At 41.6% G+C, this 23359-nt stretch overlaps 1 protein-coding gene across 2 annotated transcripts in view; it reads right to left on the reverse strand.

The window, feature by feature from the left end:
- LOC146710772 (TANK-binding kinase 1-binding protein 1-like) overlaps positions 1-23055 on the reverse strand; it is a 31652-nt gene extending 8597 nt beyond the window's left edge. For both annotated transcript variants that reach the window (XM_085453376.1, XM_085453375.1), the window contains exons 1-8: positions 22972-23055; positions 4695-4935; positions 4451-4582; positions 3770-3874; positions 3500-3650; positions 1353-1546; positions 764-831; positions 574-680 (exon numbers count right to left, since the gene is read on the reverse strand). In XM_085453376.1, the coding sequence (XP_085309502.1) occupies positions 574-680; positions 764-831; positions 1353-1546; positions 3500-3650; positions 3770-3874; positions 4451-4582; positions 4695-4928 (991 nt within the window). In that variant the 5' untranslated portion in view covers positions 4929-4935; positions 22972-23055. The remainder of the gene's footprint in view (positions 1-573; positions 681-763; positions 832-1352; positions 1547-3499; positions 3651-3769; positions 3875-4450; positions 4583-4694; positions 4936-22971) is intronic.
- Positions 23056-23359: the final 304 nt, after the last annotated feature.

Genomic DNA, 23359 nt, shown 5'->3' on the forward strand with positions numbered 1-23359 from the left:
AGAGAAAGATGAATGAAGAAAGGAAATAACAGACCTGAAAACAACTTCTGCTTAAATGTGTAAGAATTGCAAAGACTATCAAAATCAATCAAAATCAATAGCTAAATTAGTGACTATAGGGTTTGTCCCATAGATAGTTCACTTAAGTTTACTGTGGGTGCTGACATGTGTCCAACAAGTTACTGCATAGCTTCCAATCAAGTAGAATCCAAGTAGAAGTTGCAGTGGTCACGGTATGGTCATCTATACAGAAGGCTGATTATACCTCCTGCAGTCTGATGTAAACAGAGGATGTTTGAACTCTTTCATCATGATCCAACAACTCCACAGCTAACATGAGTTGCTATAAACTATCAGCTATTGACTAAGATGAAAGAAAGATGTTTATTACTGTTTCACAGTAACACTTGAGCCTCAGTACAAAAACTGTTCCAGTAAGTGGGTACAGTACATGCAATTAAAATGAAAAACTTTCAAGCTGGTAGAGACTTTTAGCATATCTACAGGACAAGTCTCTCTGACAAATATTCTACCACAAAATCCACAAATTAGTCACTCTTTCAGGTTGCTTACCAGGCTCCTGTGAGACATGCTGCAGAAGGTCACTCTGCTTTGCAGCCAGACAGCGAACATGACCCAGCTCCTCTGTGAGCTCCGTGTAAGCTAATGCCAGGTTAACCCTGGAGCACACACACACACAGACACACGCATAAGACAATGAACTATAGACTTCTATTTAAATATTCTTTGTAATTAGACTTACTGTTCATCGCCGGCTTTCTTTATCCATTCTACGTCACAGTGTTCACAGTGAGAAGACAGGTCCTGTGACTGACACAGACACACAAGGATCTGTGGTTAGAACTACCAATCACTGAAGGAAAACACGAGATGTGACTGAAAATGATAAATGTTTATAAATTAATATTATTATAAATTAATATTTGGGAGTATGTAAAATAAAGCTTAAAGTCTATGCATGGGATAAATGATTGAAAACCTTTCCTCAGTATCCTCGTATTATCGTATTCTAACAATTTCTGAAGATTTATTCATTTATTTTAATTTAAGGGTTTTGTTTTTTTTTACCACAATAACTCTGAAAGACTGCAGCAAGTGGCAGTCCAGGAGTGTAATTTGTTTGTTGAATTTGTTTTAAAATAACCTGACATATAATGGACAATAGTGCAGCTTATAAGCTTTAACGTTAAAGCGTGGCTGCATGGCAGCACCTTAGTCATGACTGCCTAAGTGTGCTTTGTTGACCCACAGCAGTTGTGAGATCACAATGTCCTGCAGTCCATCTGTACTTGATCATGGCCAGTTAAGCATTTAAAGCAATTGAGAGGTACCTGTCTTTGTGCTTCCCGCAGCTTTGCTACCTCATGCTGCAGCCTCTGGACCTCAGCCCTCATTGCCTTCTCTCTCTGAAAAGCCCCCTCAGCCTGGTTCTGCGCACCCTCCAGCTCAGCCTCCAGCTGCTGCACCTTCAGGTCCAGAAGGGCATCCAGACTGCAGGAGCTCTGCAGTGTCGGCCCTGGACCATCTGGAAAAAAAAAACAAAAAAACAAAAATGAAAAAAAGAAATGACAGCTTCACATATATCTCCCTGCTCTGGATTTCGCAGTGTAACCCAGTTTGAGCAGCGTTAGCAAGGAAATGCTGTTTGGCAGGAAGCCACAGGGGGTGCTGGACGTCATTAAAGAAAGCTGGGAGCAAGGTCCAAGCTCAGGTAAGAATGAACTTCAATATGTTCTGGAACTAAAAGCAAAGCTATACACACTGGGGAGGTTATCATGGGAAAATTTGCTCTAGGCCGAGGAACATCAGCAGCACCTAAGATAATTTTTGCTGGGAGATAAATTGCTTGTATTGCTCCCTTCATCCAGCTCACCAAGTGGAGCTGGATGAAGTGTGTTGGTAACACATGACAAGTGTTACCAACACATTGACTATGAATTGGTGCTGTTGGAGCAGAGTGGAGCCACAGAGTTCCCATTGTTGTTTATTGTGTCTTATGTGTCATGTTTCTGCTCTGCCTGGTTAATGCTGTCATGCCTGTGTGGTGTCATGTTTTCCTGTTTATTTTGAAAGTCCAGTTTTCATGTCGTTGTGTTTTAGTTTACATTTCCTGTGCATCATTATGTTCATCCTAGTCAGCTGTTTCCTCATGTGTCTCCACTTCCCCTGATCACCTCATGTGTGTATTTAAGTCCTTTGTCTATTACTGTTCATTGTCAGGACGTCTGCCAATTTTCCTCATGTCATCTAGTCACAGTCATAGTTTTACCTTTTGTTATCATGGTCAGTCATAGGTTCAACATAATTTATCATAGTTATGCTTGGTGTTTCATAGTTTCATGTTTTCAGCCGAAATAAAGGCTCACCTTCAGTTTGCAAACCAGCTCCTTGCCTCCAGTGTCTGCTTTTGGGTCCGCTCCAACAAACACACCGGCGCACCCCGCCGTGACACTATGTCACCAAAACCAAAAAGGAGATGAAGCAGTACTTGGGGCTGGCTTGTTATTACTGCAGGCTCTTTTAAACTTTGCTTAGCTGACCAGCTTCTGACCTCACCCGAAAGTGTGTCCCAGAACTTTGTGGGTGGTCAACTCTGTTCGCTGTTACCTCCTGCTGTCCGGATCATGCCCTAGCAATTGTTCCATTGCAAGAAAGGATTCCTTTGATTTTCAAAGACATAATTCAACAAACTAGGAAAGGACCGAACAGGAATCCGAGCAGAGAGCAGAGTTAATTCCAAGAATGAAGGTTCAAGTTGGTCCTTAAATACCCTCACTTTATTGTAGCCCTATGATGAGCAGGTGTACCTAGACCACAGCAGAGACCAGCTCCGCCCCAAATGGAGGAGAAAAGGAAAACGTGTCTTCCAAGGTTGGAAAAAACAGGTCTCAAACTCCCCAAACATCCACACTATGACAGGCAGACCAAGGATGCTTGGCAGCACTACTAAGGTGTTTGACTAACGAATGGAAGAACAATCGTAATCATGAAGGATCCTCAAAACGGTCCAGTACCATCAAACCTGCTAATTGCCTGCATCTTCACAACATAGAAGCTCCACTAAGGCATAGCAACCAAGCTGAATAGGCACATGAGTAAACACATGAGCGCGGAGTGCATACTAGAGGGCCATCGCCCTCCGATAGTGGAGAAGACCAGACAGCATTGCTTGGATTGACTACAAGACAGACTATGACCCAATGCCACACACACACTGTACAAGGCTAATAGTGCTCTATAGCATTCATCAGGAATGCCCCGCCCTGCTGTTGGTACAGAAGAATAGCGGGAATAGAATATGTAAAGCAATGAATTTGTGAATGTGACAGATTTTAAATAAATGGAAATCCTGAACTATAACTATGACAGTTACAAACAGTATAGTTTTTACTTGCCCTTTATGGATTAGGATATTTCTCCTACTGCTACCATAGACATTTATTTAAGCAGATGTGCCCCTGATATATAAAGAACCCACCTCTCGGTATGTCTAGACTGGCATGGAGTTGAGACTTATGTAAGTCTTTGCTGTGCAGCTCAGTGCTGAGTTTCTGCAGGGAACTATCTCTCTGCCTGAGAGCTGATTCGAGGATGCGGATCCTGTCCACGTGCTGCTCCACTAGAGTTGTCTGTCTCACACAAATGGAAACACAGCAAATTGCAACTGAAACCCAATCTGCTAGGAAATACCTCAGCACAAAATGTGTTTAACAGTACAAAACACATTATTATGTTTGTATGTATTTACCATTTTGTCTAGGTCTCTCTGGACATTGCTTTTCTCCAGGTGAATCTTCTCGTAAGCTTGGATGACTTCTTCCAGTCTCTCTTCTCTCTCTTTGCTCTTTTGGAGCTGAGAAAAATTATTTCTAACAATTTCAATTAATTCCAAATGAAATACAGTATACTACAGGTATCTAAATTTCAGAAAGATATGTTATGATATAATTTTACATTTTAAAAGGAGAAAGGTTTCTCCCATTATGAAGGCCTCCTAGTTACTGAGACATTTGCCATGGCTCAAATCTGTGTTATTGCTTTGCGGTTCCAAGAGGTAACCCCTAGGACTTTTTTTTAGCATTTTTTTTTTTCAGTCTGAGGATCTGAAGTATGTCAATGGTATGTCATGATAGTTAATCAAATCTGAAAATGAGAGACTTCCTGAACAGTTAATGTAATATTTCTCTTAAACTCCTTGAATTAGAGCTTCACTGTGCAAGTACAGTGCTTGTGGTCCTGACTGCTGTGCAACATCATAACAGTCTGGTATGTGTCTCATCACTGTTTTGCCTGATTCTCAGCTGTGTGTTCACTATTTGTCAGATTACAAAAAATCCAAACAAGGCTGACAGAGAAAAAACCTCAACATGATTCACATAAGAGACTTGACCAGACACATCTAACTGGTGTACTGCATGTCAAATTTTACCTCCTGAGTGAGGGAGTTGATCCTCTGTTGTAGGTTGGTGGTCTGTGACTGAATAGTGCTGGTATCTTTGATGATGGGCTCACAGGAACAACACAGTATTGTCTCCTCTCCAAACTCAGTAATCATAGGGAACTGGGGGACAGGGCACAAACAAAGCATTCCCAACACAGAAATGTTACTGTATGCTGTTTTGTGTATGGGGTCTAGGATGTGTGGATATGTGTGTGTGCCTGCTGCTCTCCACCTTGACTTCGTAGTGTTCGAGTTTCCTTTTAATGCTACTGTTCTCCCTCTCCAGACTGGCTAGTCGGAGCTTGATGTCATGGTAGGCAGCAGCCAGGGCCAATCCAGACGGCGGATACATGTCTTCTGGCAGACGACTGGGTGGCCAGCGGATGCCATGCGCAGCCACATCATCTCTGAGGCCCTCTCCTCCTCCCAGCAGCCCCAGCTCCCCTCTGCTGAACAGATCCATCATCAGTTAGCTACAAGGGAAAGAGACAAAATGGGGGAGAATTGTAGAAATTCTTCGCTCTGTTAAGTTACAATAAACTGATCGGTAAGGCCAGTAATGTTAGGTTAGCGCTGTTGACGTCCTGAGTTCAATTCCACCATCAGGCCAGGGGCTTTCTGTGTGGAGTTTGCATGTTGTCCCCATGCTTGCATGGGTTCTCTCCGGGTACTCTGGCTTCCTCCCACCGTACAAAGACATGCAGTTATTGGGGATAGGTTAATTGATTAATCTAGATTGCCCATAGGTGTGAGCGCTGTAACCAAAATAATTTCCCCTAGGGATCAATAAAGCATTCTGATTCTGATTACTGCAACAAACTGGAATGGGTGAACAGACAGAAAAACTAGTAGCCATGTGACCTCACCATGCTCCTCCACACCCATTTCACACAACAGGAGCACTAGCAGCAATAAATGTATAAAAGTCTACATCCTGACAGAAGTTAAAGCCAGTGTGTGTGCAGCCAGGAGTTTATATGTTTCAATGAGGTTGGAGAGTAGAAAAAGATCACTACCTGTAATTTGATACATAGAAGTGGGGCCTAAGACTAATTGATGGGAGCTAACCAAAAATACTGCTGAATGGTGATATATTATTCCATCGTGATCCATCATTATCATCAGTTTTGACATCCAAAACTTTGAGTTACAACATCCAACACTATTGTCAGAAATGCAGCCATGACGATGCCTTTTGGTACTCTCTGTACAGTCCATACCTGTTAACAAACAAGAAACAAACAAACAGAAATTGAATTTGGATTCATCACTCCACCTGCTCCAAATAACGTCCAGTCCAGTTTGTGTGTAATTTTGGTTACTTATCCTTTTGTCCCTATTTCCCTTTATTAGGAATGGCTTCTTGAATGCCACCATTCCACTGAGACTATTTCTTCAGCAAGTAGTAGTAGATCAAGTGATCAGCCAGATCCATCTCTCATCTAGTGTGTCAGTGTCTCCGATTCTGTCTGTCTGTTCTATTATTTTTTATATGTAGATACAGTACTGTTTTGTCTCTTGTGGTGTGTGCCTTTTTATGCTTAACTGATTTATATATGACGGTGGCCGAACAGTTGCCTAACAAACAAGAGATTTTGTTATGGTTTGAAAGGTCTTCAAAAACCCCGGAGAGCAACTCCACCAGAACATCTCCTTGGAAGCAAAATGTAATGAGGGGTGGCTCCCCACTGTTTTCACAGTACTGTATATTTTATTGATTGATTGATTAACTGCAAATATCCATTCCAAATATCCTTAATGGTATACAGTTTGCATATGGATCTTTAACAGACCAACAACAGCTCAAGACAGTTTGTGGAACAGAAACAACATGTAATCTATTGCTTGTGATTCTGGATACTGTTCTAATGCATACTGATTCATATCGGTTTACTTGAAATTAATATTTTCAAATAAAAAAAGGAAAGAAAAAGGAATGGCTGGCAGCAGAGAGTCACTCAAACATGTGACCATGGTTAAAACCACACATTTTGTTCATGCTGAATGTAACAAAAAACATAATTCCAATGCACCCCCTACCATCCCACCCCTCACATCAAAGTCTCTGCCTCTCTCACACACATTCAGCCCACATACTGCCTGTGTTTGTCGTCGTTTTCCCCATTTTGGCTCTAAATTTTCAAATCAATTCACTTAGCTGTATTATTAAGGGATTTTTACAGAAGCACAATCAGCATCAGCCAAGGACAGACCAGAGCAAGCCCGTATGTATTCATCACATGGTTACCCCTTCACTAAAACACAAACACAGTGGAGTCTACATCCATGTTATCCACACACTGTTTCTACTAGGGCTGAAAGATATATCGCATTTGCGATAATATCGCGACATGATCAAGTGCAATTTTCTAACCGCAAAGGCTGCGATTATACTCTGGACATGTCCAAATTCATGGGCTGCATCCTCCTGAGGCCGCATTTGTAGACCGAGTACGTCACAGCGACGCGCCGAAGGCTGTCCAAATTACTACCATATCCCAGAATTCATAGCGCGGCCCAGCCAAACTCCAGTTTCCAGCAATGGCGGCCGCTACTAAGTTTTAAAATTACTCATACTAATCTTTCTGGGTCACAAAATAAACTTTTAACATATTTTCAGGCGAGAAAGTAGTTGTGTAAACATCAAATATCTGCTCGGTTTATCAAGATATCCCATATTTGCAAAAGTGCTTCGACGTTTTCAGAGGCGTCTGCTACCCACCAGCTCGACAGCTAGCCGGGAGCTCGAGGGTTACTGATGCGGCCGAGAACGGCACAACTCCCGGCACATCATTTTCAGATCACCGCGGAGTTTCGCTGCTCGGGTTAAACGTAATATATAAGTCACTTAGACGACCTAAAAATGTTATTGTTGGGCTTTTTTCAGTGTTTTGTTTGTTCGTGAGTAAATCGGTTTGGCTGAGATTAAAGTTATTAGATTAGATAAAATAAAACTTTATTAATCCCCCGGGTGGGTTCCTCCTTGGTTTTCACACAGCTGACTAAACGTCAAACAGAAAACTTATTAAACAGAAGTATGAGACAGTCGAGAATTTACACCAGTGTCTGGTTATATTTTAGATAGCAAGAAGCAGACGGCCGAGTTTATTAAACTCCACCGAGACAGCGGTGACGCTAATCAGAACTAGCCTTCTGATTAGCTAATCAGAAGGCTAGACCGTCCAATTTCACGCCTTTAAATTTTAAAGGCGTGTTTGTGTGTGTGTTTATACAATTGCTATTATGTTTGCACTTTATGTGTAATGTTACTGACTGCAGAGATCAGTAAGATGTGTGTATTTTTTATTTATTAGTTTTATTTATTTAATATTATTTTTTAATTGAATGACTGTCTAGTAGTTCACAGATGTCGAAAAACTGAGTGTGGTAAAGCCACAGATTTTTTTATGTATATTTCTGCAATCTGCACATTGCACTGACTTTCATTTTAATGTTTACACCAGGGTTCCTTGTCAGCACTTTATGCTCAGATGTTTGTAAGCTAAAAATAAACTATTGTGTATGTTCAAATATACTGTTGTGATTGAAGAAGTTAAATAAAAATGTCAGTCATCAATTCATGCATCACCTCATGTCATCATAACAGAGGTCTGTCTTCCAGGAAAGAACAGTTTAAAATTAATGTAATATAGTATTGGCCATACTATATGATGTATTGCTTGTCTTTGTTTAATAATACAGAAGACAAAGACCTTAAAAAATAATCGCATATCGCATCGCAATCGCAATATTGGGGCAAAAAATCGCAATTAGATTATTTTCCATAATTGTTCAGCCCTAGTTTCTACTCTATACTTGAGTTGCTCTTTGCTGATGACACAGGCTTAACATCCCACAAGGAAGACACTTGAAACAGCTTGTTACTTGTCTCTTCTATGCTTACAAGGAATTCAGGCTTGCTGTAAGTTTAAAGAAGATGCAAGTCATGGCACGGGGTAAAGATCACCCCCCAAAACATCGCTATAGATGGGTACAACCTACAATCATTCTTTATAGCAGTGAAGCCTCGACCAACTACATGAGGCATGAGAGAAAACTTCCACCTGAGGTGCCTGCAGTGCATTCTGTGGATTCAAAGACTAAACAAAGTGCCCAATTCAGAGGTCCTGAAATCCACAAACATGGACAGCATGTTTGCCCTTCTTTGTGAGTGGCACCTTCATTGTCTTGGCCACATCAGTCAAATGGAACTTGGCTGCATCCTTGAAGGACCTGGCGAGTTGATGAAGGGCTTGCGACCAAGCAAGACCAAGCACCCATGGCTGCACTTTAAAGATGTCTGTAAAAAAGACATGAAACTGTGCAGCATAAATACCATGGCATGGAAACCCGGCACACTTGATCGCTCAGTCTGGCGCCTCACTGTCAGGAGGGGAGTGGAAAAGGCAGAGGAAAACAGGGCTGCACACATCTCTGAAAAGAGAGCCAGAAGGGAGGCAGACAAACACCAGCCTCATCAGACGTCTCCTTGTGTCTGCGACGCATGCGATTGAGACTGCCACTCATGGACAGGACTTCTCAGTCATGCACACTGATGCTGGCATACCTGAAAGAACACCTGTCTGAATGTTACAACATCACTTCTTGACACGGAAGGATGCCGCCGCAAAAACTCTTCTGATTATTTATTGGAGTTTATATGATATGTGGAGGCGCGTGGTCTGCGGTGCCGCTGCATGGACCACAGATGCACCTGAGTGACATCTGCAATCACGCCTCACCAGGTTTAAAGTGTGAACTAGGTTTAAAGGTTCTGTTACAGACACCTTTAATTCTACTACATGAAGTTAATGCTAAAATTACTTCTGAAGTATGATTAAATATAAAAATCTATGGGGTTCTTTGAATAAAAATACAAAGATTATTGTTACTCTTGCCCCAAATAAGTAGAAAATACAAAGAAAAGAAATGTCATGTTTTTTGGTTTTTTTCTTGGTCTGGCTTCAGTGGGATTTATCTCCTCTATTGGCCAACTTATTATTCCAGCTGGGTATCTGATGACTAGTGGGGCATATGTATTGAAGGTGAGTTAATGTCTTACTTGAAGTAGTATACAGCTTGATGTTATTCATGTACACAAGGTATCTGATGGTCATTCTAGTCCTGAATGTATATTCCAGTCTCTTCCACTCTTCGTGATGAGCTGGCTTAGGGGGTTGAGGCCTATGCGGAATAGCTGCAGGGACCTTGGTATATTCTGCACTTGAAGGTAGATAGTGCCTTGGAGTTGGCCTTCAGTGTTGTCTTCCACGTTCAACACTGAGTTCCTGATGAATGTTATAAGTGCATTATTAACCTTGTATAGTGCTAAGGACTCCAGTATCCATGTGCTGTGCATTGAGTCACAGAGTGCCTTGTAGCCAATACAGACAATGCTCGGGTCTGTCTGGTCAACTGTTCTGTGAACCAATAGCTGGGGCTTTACGCCCTGTTGTTGTTGTTTTTTGTTTTTTTTGCAATATGTCTCTGAAGTGTGCTCATATCTCACTCATGTGCTTATTCAACTTGGTTGCTATATCTGAGAAGAGCTTCCATGTTGTGGAGAGGCAGATAATTGGCCAATAGCTTGATGTTGTTTTACCCCTTTGATAGCTATTGTTCTGCCCTGTGTTGGACAGTATGAATGAGTACATACTGTTAGCAGACATTTTATTTGTACTGCAATCCATAGATTGCTATTAGCTTCTTCATTCAGTAGTTGTGGGACAATGTCTGGTCCTGGTGCTCTCCAACTCTTCATGCTGTTGTTGGATACCTTCCTTTGTGAGGTTGCTTTTTTCCTACTCTTAGGCCCACCAGCCACTTGGCATTGGTGTAGTGGGACACCTTTTTCTCTCAGATGTTCTTCTAATATTGCTTATTTTCATTTCTGGGTAGGTCTGCCCTTGAAGCTGACAATACACCATGGATGGATCTTTGGAGACCAGGCCATTTATTCTTTTGGCCTCTGCTTCTCTGGTATATCTCTTGAGCTAAGTGACCTGGGGCCCGTTCTTCGTACGTCGCTTACTACATCCAAGATCAAATGACACATCCAAGATCAAATCATCGCGCTAACCGTGAGCTCGCTAATCCGGTTCCCCGAACACACCTGCTGTTGACGATTACTACAGCTGGACGCAGTAATGTGACATCACTGGGTGTCGTAAAAGGGGCTACGCATCGATAGTAGAAACATTGATCGGCAACCCTCTGATTGGTCGGCGAAAATGTCGAAGGAGCGCGCTCGGCTCGGTATTTTTTGGCAGCAGAGCAAGAACTCCTGAGTGAGGGATTTCAGGAGTTTCAGAGTTTAATCAGAACGCAAGGGAACACTGCAAAGGCTGCAAAAGCAAGGAGAGAGGGCTGGCAGAAAGGTGCTGACAAATTAAACTCGTAAGTAATTTAATAATAATAATAATAATATATTGGATTTATATAGCGCTTTTCAAGGCACCCAAAGCGCTTTACAATGCCACTATTCATTCACTCTCACATTCACACACTGGTGGAGGCAGCTACGGTTGTAGCCACAGCTGCCCTGGGGCAGACTGACAGAAGCGAGGCTGCCATATCGCGCCATCGGCCCCTCTGGCCAACACCAGTAGGCGGTAGGGTAGATTTATCATATCACACTATATTATCCAATATTATATTACATTATATTATATTGTTATATTATATCCTCTTTCACATTAGAGCCACAACAGGACCCACTAGAACATGGGAACAAGTAAAAGTGAAATATAAGAATATTCTACAGAATGGTAATATTTATCACTTATATTGCTTTTAGTCTCTTGGAAAGAGACCCTGAAATAATCTGTTTGTTTGTTCATAACAGCAACCAAGAAAAGGGCAGAGGAAAAAAAGACAGGTGGTGGTCCTGCACCCCCTCGTCAACAAGTTGGTTAAGTAAATAATACCCTCACGGGAAAATCGATATCTCTCTATGAGCACACTGTCGCGCTGAGCTAAAGGATCCTGTCTGTCCCGCAATATATGCTGAATTCTGAGGACTCTCCTTATCAATCTTGCACCTTCCGCAATGGGTTGCTCGCGTAAACGGACAGGATATGACTGCGACAGGCTTCCCAAATCCACCTTGGCTTTTATAGCCGTGGTCTCTCATCTTGATTACACGAAGTAATTTACAATTACTACTCTGAAATATGAATTACATCTGTAATAATCACATACATGTAATAGAATGTTAATAGTACATTTCCCTTTTTTAGGAAATGACCTGTATGTATCTGTGTGACATCAATAAAAGGATCAAGTGCTGCATTATCTTCAGTTACATTGATGTTATTTATTTATCGCTGTTGCTTTCGTATAAATGAAGCGGACATACCTGCGTGGCCGCGATCTAATCCTGTTTACATAAAGTAAACCTGCTCCCGAGCAGGTTTACGCTTACGGCTCTGTTGCTATGACAGCAAGTCCTGAAAGCTCCTGAAAGCTGAAGGCTCTGCCTACCATTATACTTTTAAAGAACCACAAGTCACCACTATTAGGGTGAGATGGGACTAGGAGGTCTTTACAATAAGATGGAGCCTGATTATTGAAGTGTGTCAGGAGAAGCATTTTAAATGTATCTGTGAAGGTTCTCAGTCATCCAGGTCATCGTAGTCTAAGGAGCTTGGAAATAAAAGAGTCTGGACTTCTTTAAGTTTTCTTGAAGACGTTTCACCTCTCATCCAAGAAGCTTCTTCAGTTCTAGGTGCAATTGGTTGAGAGTCCCAGATTTTAAGCCCTATGGGAGTGTCCGCAAGAGGGACCCTGTATCGATCCTCTACCTAATCACACGAGCCAAGGTGTGAAAACGGTGTGGGACACAATCAGCCAAGGTTTCAGGTGAACCCATAGTGAAACCTAGCCCCACCCTATCATGTGATTTATATTATTTATTGAGGTCAAATGGCCCAGGATGTGAGTGCTATATGTTAAGGTGTCTGGGAAGGGATCTCAAAAGCTGGATTATAGACATCAGACTGTTGGTGTCGTAGCCACCTCCTCTTTCACTCCTCTTTCAAGCCATCCGTTTTCTCTATCCAAAATTTTAACATTGGCATCCTTGAAAGAGAGACCTTTAGACTCAGTTGTACATCTGCATCTGAAGGATAAATGATCTCTTTTTTAAAATCCAGATAACCCAGGGGGGGAAGCTGTTTGTGAGTCTGGAGGTGTGAGAACCTTATAAACCTAAGATACCGTCTGGAGGGCAACGGGTCAAACAGGTGGCAGGCAAGATGCAAGAGGCCACCTGTGATGGCCCTTGTTTTCCTGAGACAGGAGCAATTGACGGCCTCCAGGGTGGCGGAGGACAGCTAAAATAAATAAAATAAATAAAAAATAAAGATTTTTTTCAGCAGTGTTACCCTATGTGCATGCTTCCTGTTCTCATCTGTGGGCCAGACACCCAGGCAATAGGAAACCATGCTCTCCAATGAGGTGCGGTAGACAGTCAACAGCAGCTTCTGGTCCAGGTTGTTCTTCCTGTGTTTACAATAAAACTTGTAAAAACCGTAACACTGCTCTGTATTGTGTCTGTGCTTGAATCCACTCATAAGTACTGGCCTTCAGGTGCCTTCACACCGCCGACTCCATACAATGACTAACATAATTTGCGGCTATGCAGCAGAAAGATTCAGTGTTGTCAAGAAAGTAGATACCAAGCCCACTTACACAAGAACCACTTACACCAGAGCCATCAAGATCCAGCTGAGGCAAGAGCTCCATACCTTCAAAAAACATATAAGGTGTAGTGAGAAGAAAGAAGAAACAAGCTGACCTTCAAGACATCCTAAGGAGGTAGAAGGTTGGGGACCCTTCGGAGAGCAGAGTAGCAAGGATCTTCATGTTGACCGTCACTTCTAGGACAGAAACATCAGATTGTCATCGGCAGGAAAAAGGGATTATAACCAGATGTACCATCTTAGTCATCTGATAAGAGCATTTATGGATGACCTGACTGTTACAACAACATCAGTTCCAGGAGTTAACTGATGTTGTTGTAATATCCAGGAGGTAAGGACATCTTGCAAGGATTTGGTGGGTACACTGGCATCCAGGAGAGCTTGCTTGTTTTTTCCCCCCCCCAAAAGCCTCACATGGACAAGGCTAGAGAAAATGAGAGAGACCACATAATCCAAGAAGAGGACTGAGCAGATGTGAAGGAAGAGCAAATGTGTAGGACAGTGGGGCTCAGGCAGCAGGTGGCCTGGACAAAACGTAAGCTACAGTGGAAAATCACCTGAGGAACATCATGCAAGCGGATGTCCATTGTGTCTGATTCCTCATCCATGCCCTACCAAGCCCAGCCAATCTCTATTATGTGGGGCAACCATGAGACACCAATCTGTCAGCTATGCTCAAAAAGGGGATACTTAGAACATCTACAGAGTAGATGTCCAAAGGCTCTGCAGAAGGTTGCTACCACTGGCGTAACAACCAAATGCTGAAAGCAGTGGCAGAAAGCATTGGCAATGCAATCTTCTCTGGGAAATAACATCTTGCCACGAAGAGGAGAATTGCCTTTGTCAAAGCTGGAGAGAAGTCCTGCCAACAGCAAAGGACAAGGTCAGGTCTTCTCTACACAGCCTGGAAGCTACAACCCCATTTGGGGAAGCAATTGAAGTTCCCCCAGCACATTGCTAAAACATCCATATCCATGATCCATGGACGGTTGCTGCTGGGATGCAAGCTGGGGTCTGATCAACTTCAGCTGGGACTGGATTTGGAAGTGGATTTGAATGTGTAATCTCTTTAATCTCTGTAATCTCGCTGACCCTTCTCACCCTCGACACAGTCTGTTTGACCTGCTCCCCTCAGGCAGGAGGCTCCGGTCCATTTGCACCAGAACCTCTCGCCATAAGAACAGTTTCTTCCCCTCTGCTGTCGGACACATGAACAATAACCGTATGACTGTTCCCACCACTAACACATGACCCTACGCTGTGTTCACTGCATCATTCCATGTTCAAATCAAATCAAATCAAATCAAATCACTTTTTATTGTCACATCACATGTGCAGGCACACTGGCACAGCACATGCGAGTGAAATTCTTGTGTGCGAGCCCCACAAGCAACAGAGATGTGCAAACACAACAACACAAACGAGCAAAATACAAGAATGGCCAACCTGAAACTAATAAATATATGTACAATATATAATAGTGTATGCATTTCTGGATGTGTATACTAAATATTTTCCTACGTGTGTGTGTGTGTGTGTGTGTGTGTGTGTGTGTGTGTGTGTGTGTGTATACACATTTTTACAAATTAAATAGTAAAAAAATAAAATAAAATAATAATAATAATAATAATAATAATAAAATATATAAAATATACAGAGTTGAATATGTGCAAAACAAGTGGCATTTATATACAGTGTGGAGTGCATAATGTTGTTTGGCACTGATCACCACCTGCACCACCTGCACTCATGTATATATCATGTATATATCTATCCACTTAGCACTTTTAATTCTTATTCTTATTTTTATATTTTTATGACAGTATGTTTGCACTGAAGCACCGCAGCAATTTCCTAATGTTGTAAACCTGCTCAACATTTGGCAATAAAACCCTTTCTGATTCTGATTCTGATTCTGATTCTGATTTTGTTTACTTTATTTTTTCTTCTTTTCGCACTGAGAGAATTGCAACTCAGTTTCGTTGTTTAATGCTTCATTGCTACAATGACAATTCACTAGCAGGGACCACTTCCTCGGTAACAATGGGCAATGAGGGATGAGGAAGTGTGTATAGTGCTGCGGTTTGGGGAAGGCCTTGAAGGGGACTGGCAACGGCTCTCGGGCCGGGCAGATCCCCATGTACTAACGAGAAATAAATGGAGGAAAGGAAGAGAGGAGAGGAGAAGAGGAGAAGAGCAGAAAGAAAAGGGGGGGGGGGGGCAGGGGGAGCATGAAAATGAGAACAGCAGGTATTGGAGGGGGGGGGGGGTTATAGCCTGAGGCCGGAGGGGGAGTGAAGGAGGAGTGGTCCCGCTCCTGAAATTCAGATGATATCTCCACTAAAGAGTCTGTCTCTGTTTTCTGATGTGCTGGTGTCATGCGTTGCCGTGTAGCAGGCAGGTTGAGACCCAATATGCAGAACTCAGAGACAGAACTAAACTCAAAACAACTTTACAAAAAAGTAGACGGGGCAAAATTACAAGAAACTCAGGATACTAATGGGGAAATGCGAAACACACAGGGAACACAGTGATGGGAGGTACTGTGCCGAGGCTTCAGAGCACATGTAAAGACATATAAAGAATAAAACAAGATGCATAAACACAGACAGGGACGAAGACAAAAGAACGTGACATAGACAAAAGATAAATAAACATGAAGACAAGACTGACTAAGCACGGAAGATCTAAGAGAAAGGCAGACTTGACAAAGGGAACACAGGAGGACAGAAAAAACAACCCTGAAGAAAATCTAAAAATGATAACTATAAATACCAAATATGAACAAAAACACAACCTAAGTAAAAATCCCCTCCATACAACTCAAAACTGAACACTTCAACAAACCAAGTCAAACAGAGAATATCACACACACACAGCTGGATAAGCAATTCCAATCCAGGAGGTCCTATCTCACAACTTACAGAACTCAAAGAATCTTTGCTAACATCTTGTTGTCAGATACTACAGTCTAGCATAGTCCATGACTCCCCATGTTTCTTTTGGCAGTAAAAGGGGGACCAACAGAATATAAGGCAAGTGGCCATAATGTTATGCCGTCTGTGTCGTTATATTCCTCTGTTATTGGTTGGCTTGTACAGGTTTCAGTAGCATTTAAAGTAGGAGAACTAGTAAAACTGTCTGTATTGTACTCTGTATTTTTAATCCCTATACAGATTGAATGTCATATGTGGCTGTGTGACAGGCAAGGCAGAACCCAAACACAGGACTCGAACACAAGGGAATTAGTTTTAAGGTGGCAGCTATGATGGCCAAATTAAGCTTTCTGAAACATTGAAGCTTGTATTCAAAAAGGTTTCATTACTCGAAGCTGTTCAACAGTCCTCTTTTGTGCCATCTTGTGGCCAAAAGTATGAAGAGCAGCTTGAATAAACAGCTTGAAATGAACTGCTTCCTACAGAGCTGAGTTGACAGTTTCTGTTTAATATCATGTGACTGAGGTGCTTTGAACATGTTTTTATGTATGTATGAATGTATGTATGTATTTATGGGGGGGGCGGGGGGGGAGTGAAAAAGAATGATTATTTGATTAATAAATACTTTTGATAAATAAACTTTTTCTTAAACGTGCTGTGTTATGGTCTCCTTTTGTTTGACTTCTTGACATTTGAAAGCAAAACATTCTTTATAATAATATACAACACGCTCTTATAATAGGTTGGGAGTATGCTTGTGCTGTAAGGTCCCCATTTCCACATGGTTATGTAATTAACCAATGCACAGCTACACTTGTATATAATATATTATAACTTATATGTATAATGTATTTTAGGTACTTTTTTACCTTGGGGTAGAATTTTTTAAAAACTAGTAAAATAAAAACAACACATAAGACTGTTCTATTTATTTTTTCTTTAGGAATAGGCAGAATGTCCTCTCTTTCTCGCTGGCTCCATGTCTCTCAATATGTCACACACTTCGCTCTCTCACACAAAATCACAACAACACAGCACAAATCCTGCCAATGATTCCCTTCATTATAAACCATGGAAACAGGTATTGAAGCAGAGATGTACCAAATGAAGCTTCACACATCACTGATCATGTGACTCAGGTTAGCCGAACCAAGCCTCGACACTGCTTCAGAAGCAGTGTGTTGTTTTTGGTTTTCTGCACCGGAGCCTCCGCTTCAAACGGAACATCACTAAAAAACTCTAACGAGGGAGAAATTAGGAACTGGGAACTAGAAAACATGGAAAGTATAGGGTACAGGGAATCACACAGCAAACAGGGATGACGCAACAACAAGCAGGGGGAGACTAAAATACACACAGGATAATTAAACGATGAACTAACAGGACAGGGAAAGCAAAATTGAACACACAGTAGTACACAGACACTGTCAAAATAAAACAGGAATTAACGTCAGCTGATTCAGTCCCAACTGACCTATTTTAAAAAATGTGTCTCATTACCAAGAAACATCTCATGATGGGTAAAAACCAATGAGCTCTCTCCAGACCATTGAAACAGTGGCGTGTCTAGAAAATTTTTGTTGGGGGGGCCAGGTAGGGGCACAGATTTGGAGAAGGGTGGCAGATGTAATTGGCAGATAATGTTTAAAAAAAATTCTACCAACCATTAACCATAATTCAATAACCCTGTAAACCTAATAACCGAATGCGCTTTTAACTCTTATTAGAATGAGATTTTAACCACTACGGTGCAAAGTTTTTAGATACTGTGTTGATAAAGTACAAGAGATACAATCAGTGCTTTGTCAGTGTTTACTCAGCATTCAAGGACAGCAATATTTGCATAGTATTTTTACTGACACATAGTGCACATATGTTTTGGGCAAAAACATTTTTTAATATTAAAATACGAACATTTGTAACAAACAATTGACAAATTAGCCAATGCCAATGCAAAACTTTATCTGCCTATTAAAAAAAGAAGATAATCTTCTCACAAACTGGTGTTTGATTTTGAAACAGGAAAAAAGTGGGGAAACAACTGAAAAGACTAACATTTGAATGAAACCTGAAAGCAAGTAAATACTTTCTATGCTGCCTTATGGTAAACTTTGGTAATATTGATGTATGAAGAACAACACTGGCTGATGATGAAATACAGTCAGCTGGCATGGTGACACTGCCAGTATTAACCTGCAGGGCTGGACTGGGACAGAAAATCTGGCATTTTGACTACAGACCGGCCCACCAGGTATAATAATAATAATGGATACTTTATTGATCCCCATGGGGAAATTACTTGTTTTTCTCTGCATTTGACCCATTCACTCAGTGAAGCAGTGGGCAGCCCACTAAGCAGGCGCCCGGGGAGCAGTGTGTAGGGACGGTACCTTGCTCAGGGGTACCTCAGGGTAGCCGTTAAGTGGATTCAAACCGCCGACCTTCCGATCATGGGGCGACCACTTTACCTACTGAGCTATCCCTGCCCCATTAAAGCCATAAAGACTTTGAATGAAAACAAATGCTGTTGTGACAGTGATGTACACTGTCTTTCTGGTATATGTATGATTTCTATACATTTTACGTCAGATAAAAACTTTGGTTGTAAGATTTAGATAATTATTTAATAAAAGCTAGATATTTTAAATGAGAATAAGAAAGAAAAGTATTTCTTTGTGCCCCCTTTCCCTGTTAATGCCCTACCTGGCCCCCTGGCAAAAACTTCCTAGACCCGCCCCTGCACAGTTACCAGCTGTCAGCTGCTTAGAAAAGGATCCTGGTGTTATTTGTCTCTCAGAAACAGTTCATAACTTCCCTTCAACTCATTCATGTCACCTAAAAGGTAAACTTGTTTCTCCATCATCTGTTCAGCTCTGATGATTCAGTAAGGACATCTCCTGGTTTCATCTTCATGTTTCCCTCTCACCACATATCCAAACTGACATCATGACCAGCAGCTTTACAGCTGTGGCTCCAGCAAACATCAGCTGATACTAGAAATTAATATTAAATAAATTCTGACAACAGCTGATCAAGCTTAAACGTGCTGCTGTTGTTTAGCGCGACATCTGCAGGTTTCCTCTTTCTGGCGCAAAGTGAGTGATAAACAAACAAGAGAGAAAAGCCGATCAGCTGATCATTGATCAGTTTTATGATTGAAGTAGAAACAGGAGAGGGAGGGGGGAGAGAATGAGAGAAGAAGAGGCAGCTGTGCAGCTTAACGACAGAATAACTCCAGCTTTGTGTCTTTTTCCATTCTAGCTAAAGTCCGGGACAAACTGCGTCTCTTCTCAGCTCAATACGAAACGTGTAATATTTTCTCTGAATGAGGGACCATCCCATTTTTTTAAGGAGCCGTTGGCAACTCTACTAACTAACCTTATGAATAAAATAAAGTTCACTATCAGTAACATCACCCACCTAAAAACTCCATCAAGCTGGCTAGAACGCAGTACGAGTTATTGCAACTGACAGTAAAAAGTCAGCACAACGAAAATAAACTGCACCTAAACTTAGTTTATATCTGACCCAGATAGACTGCAGGTCATAACTTCTTACCTGAAGTTCAGTTCACCTGACACTCGGACTGGTGGCCTCCTCGGGGCTCTCCACCTGCCTCCCCTTCCCTCATCCACCTGCTGGCCTCTGTGGGAGCCCCGCCATAGACACCACCAAACAACTGAGTTATTTTTACACATCTGCCAGCATCTGGCCAGCCCACCACCTGTCATTGTTCATGCCATTACAAAAAAAAAAAAAAAAAAAAAGCCACCGGGCATATGCCCGGTATGCCCGATGGCCAGTCCTATGTTAACCTGCAACCAAATCTGCAGCTCCATACAGCAATGTTACGACTTAGATTATATCTTATAACTCATAACTCTTATGTTAGCTGCCCTCAGTAGCATACTGTCTGAAATATACGATGGCTGCAATAATTCTTTAAGTGTTATTTTCTCCTTGGGATTCTAATTTCACCGAAGTTTACTAAACTCAACAAACTTAATATTACTTACCGGGACATTTATTCTGTCTTCATTTTCTTTCACCGAAAAATTGTTTCCTGCAGTGCTGTCTTTCGTGCTTGGCTCTCCTACCTTTGCTAACGTGATGCACATAGCGCAGAAGCCGATGCTGCATTCACTTACACTCGGATATCTGAGCTTCACCGTGAAAACATAATCGTACATTTGTTTGAATTTTATTGTTTTACCTTTGGGGTGGCACCTGGGGTGGCCAGTCTGTTGGGGGGGTGGCCTGTGCCCCCCCAGGCCACCCCGCTGGACACGCCATTGCATTGAAACCTTATTGTTGCAAAACATCTTGATGGGATTTGTCACAGAAGAATTCCTAAACTACTGAATGTGCCAGTGAGCACTGTTGGAGCCATAATCTAGAATTGGTAAGAACATCATTTTACCATAAGCAGGCCACGACCAGGTGATCCCCGCAAGATTTCAGGAAGGCAGTGAAAAGAATTATCAGAAGAGTTTTCCAAGAGCCAAGGACCAGTTGTGGAGAGCTACAGAAAGACCTGAAATCAGCAGGTAGAATTGGTTGAAAGAAAGCAATAAATAATGCGCTCAACCATGTATGGACACTCACCACACCGCGTTTACAGTTTGCTGACCAACATTTAGACAAGCCTGTGAAATACTGCCAGGATATAGCCTGATTAATTAAGACCAAAACTAAAGCATTTGGATGCCATAATACACACTATGTTTGGAGGTAAAAACAGACTGCATGTCGCCCCAAAAACACCATATCAACAGTGAAATTTGGAGGTAGGAACAGCATGGTATGTGGCTGTTTTTTGGCATTCAGCATTGGGGGGGGGGGGGGGGGGGGGTCATATAATTGAAGGAAAGATGAATGGAAAGATGTTCTGAGACATTTTTGATTAAAAAAAATCCACTGCCACCTACCAGGATGATGAAGGTGAAACGAGGGACGTGTCAGCAAAACAACAATCCCAAACACACAGCCAAGGAAACGCTCATTTGCTTATAGAGAAAGAAATCTTTGCAAGCTCCTTTGAATAGAGAAAGAAAGTAAACCTCCTAGACTAGCCCAGCCAATGACCTGACCTGAATCCTGAAAACTTTTCCCTGTGTCATTTCTGCATCATTAGTACACATAATTTAATTATGTACTTCTATGGTTTGATTTATTTGCATGTGTGGGTTTGATGGGTTGAGACATTTGATGAGAATTTCATGTCAGTAGCACTTTTAGAAATATATTTTCTTAAAAAATTGGTGACGTGTTCAATACTTATTTTACCCTCTGTATGCACTCACCAGACAATGTATTAGGTTATCTGTTGAACTGCTTATTGCAAATTTTAGCCAATCACATGTCAGCAACTCAGTGCAATTAGGCATGTAGATGTGATCACAATGATTAAAGTCCAGCCTTAGTATCAGAACAGGGGGGAAAAAAGGTGATTTAAGTGAAATTGCATGTGGCATGGTCATTGGTGCCAAACGGGCTAGTCTGGCATCAGTGAGTATTTCAGAAACTGTTGATCTACTGGGATTTTCTCACATAACCATCTCTAGGTTATGTAAGCACTGCTCATATAACTAGGTCTCTATTTTAGACCATTCTCTTTTTTAAAGCATGACCATCCAAGTGTGCACAGAAAAGGCACATTTAAGTCATGCTTTGCTATGCATCATTATGCACAAAATTCAAGAACTGATCATGCAAGTGTCACAACAAAACTGTTTGATTATTAGCTATAATGTGATTGATGATTTTAGTCCAGCAATTTTATACATTCAGTAATAGATGAACACTCAATGCTGGCCGTCAGTGAGAGCACATTTAATCTTTTTCCGAAATTTTATATTAATTTAAGCTTCAATGTATTCTATTCGGTAAGCTATTACAGTGCTCATATGCAGTGGATCATTAGTTTTGGGGAAGAACAGTATTATACTATTTTGGCTGTAGCGCAGGTGATCTACTAATAAGAAGGTTAGTGGTCCATCCTCACTGCTCCAGTCTGCATGCCTAAGTATCCTCACACACTGAACACCAAGTTTCTCTCTGATGTATTCATTGGAGAATGAATGCATGTAAATGTTAGATAGAAAGCACTTACTAACACCTGTAGAATATGTGTGAATGGATGAATGAGTCGTGTTGTATAAATAATGTAGAAAAGTGCTATATAATAACCAGTCCATTTATATGATCAGTTTATCTGAGTTATAAATAGGCCATCTCAGCTCATTTCAAAAGCGATTTCAAAAGTAGGGTCATGTCTGTACTAACCTTATTGTGTGAATAGCACGATTTGTGATTTGCACATTTTCGAAAGCCCCCCCCACACACACACACACACACACGCACACTTAAGAGGAAATTAGCTAAGGTATTGACAAAGTGTCCAAAACCCGACAGTACTTGAAGGCAACACGTCTAATGCGATTGATAAAGCCTCGCATCTCCATTGCTCCTTTAGTCATAACTGCAAATAGTCACACACGCAAAAACACACAGTCCCACTGTGTCAAGTGTATGTCATTATATTTCTCTATCCATGCTTATATTGCAGGGGGATATTGCAATCTATACAATCTATTGTCAAGCCGGCTAAAAAAGAAAATAATCTTTCTGTGATGTAACAATAAATTAATGTGTGTTTTTAAAAAAATCGCTACAACGGTGTTGCTGATGCTTTTCCCCGAGAGCATCCTCCGTTGCGCCACTAAAGCATGTCATCCTGACCCGTTTCGAAATGCAGACATGTTTTAGCCGGTAACATAACAGGACAGCAGATACAGTAGATTGCAGCAACACGCACAATATCGGAAATTAGAGAGAAGACGCATGCGGCACTAAAGCTACTTTTACTCACGGCTCTGAAGAAACGCCATGAACATGATGGTATCGTTGATCCTGAGGAGGGTCGACATGACTGGAGTCTGACATCAGCAGTGTGTGTAGCGGGGTTGAGTGTACTTCCCCCTCCCCCTTTTAACAACATGGGGAGGGTAAGCGAAAAGATGAATACTGAGGAAAACCAGCTCGCAAAACTTTTTTACTAAACTGTCTAAAGGGGAGTTATTCATAAAGAAACACTTTTGAACATAGGCTTTCTCACATTCTATGACCAGCCTCACGAAAACCCTGTATTGGGTATGGGGAATGAGAAGGATGGATGGATGGATTGCATATACAGGGGTTAACAAAATCATTTTGGACATGCAACAATCTGTGAGATCTGATCTTCGTCTACACACAAC

The sequence above is a fragment of the Copadichromis virginalis genome, linkage group LG4, assembly GCF_057382275.1.
Source record: "Copadichromis virginalis isolate Kocher_CV1m ecotype Utaka linkage group LG4, C_Virginalis_male_GT1.1, whole genome shotgun sequence".
Taxonomy (NCBI): Eukaryota; Metazoa; Chordata; class Actinopteri; order Cichliformes; family Cichlidae; genus Copadichromis; species Copadichromis virginalis.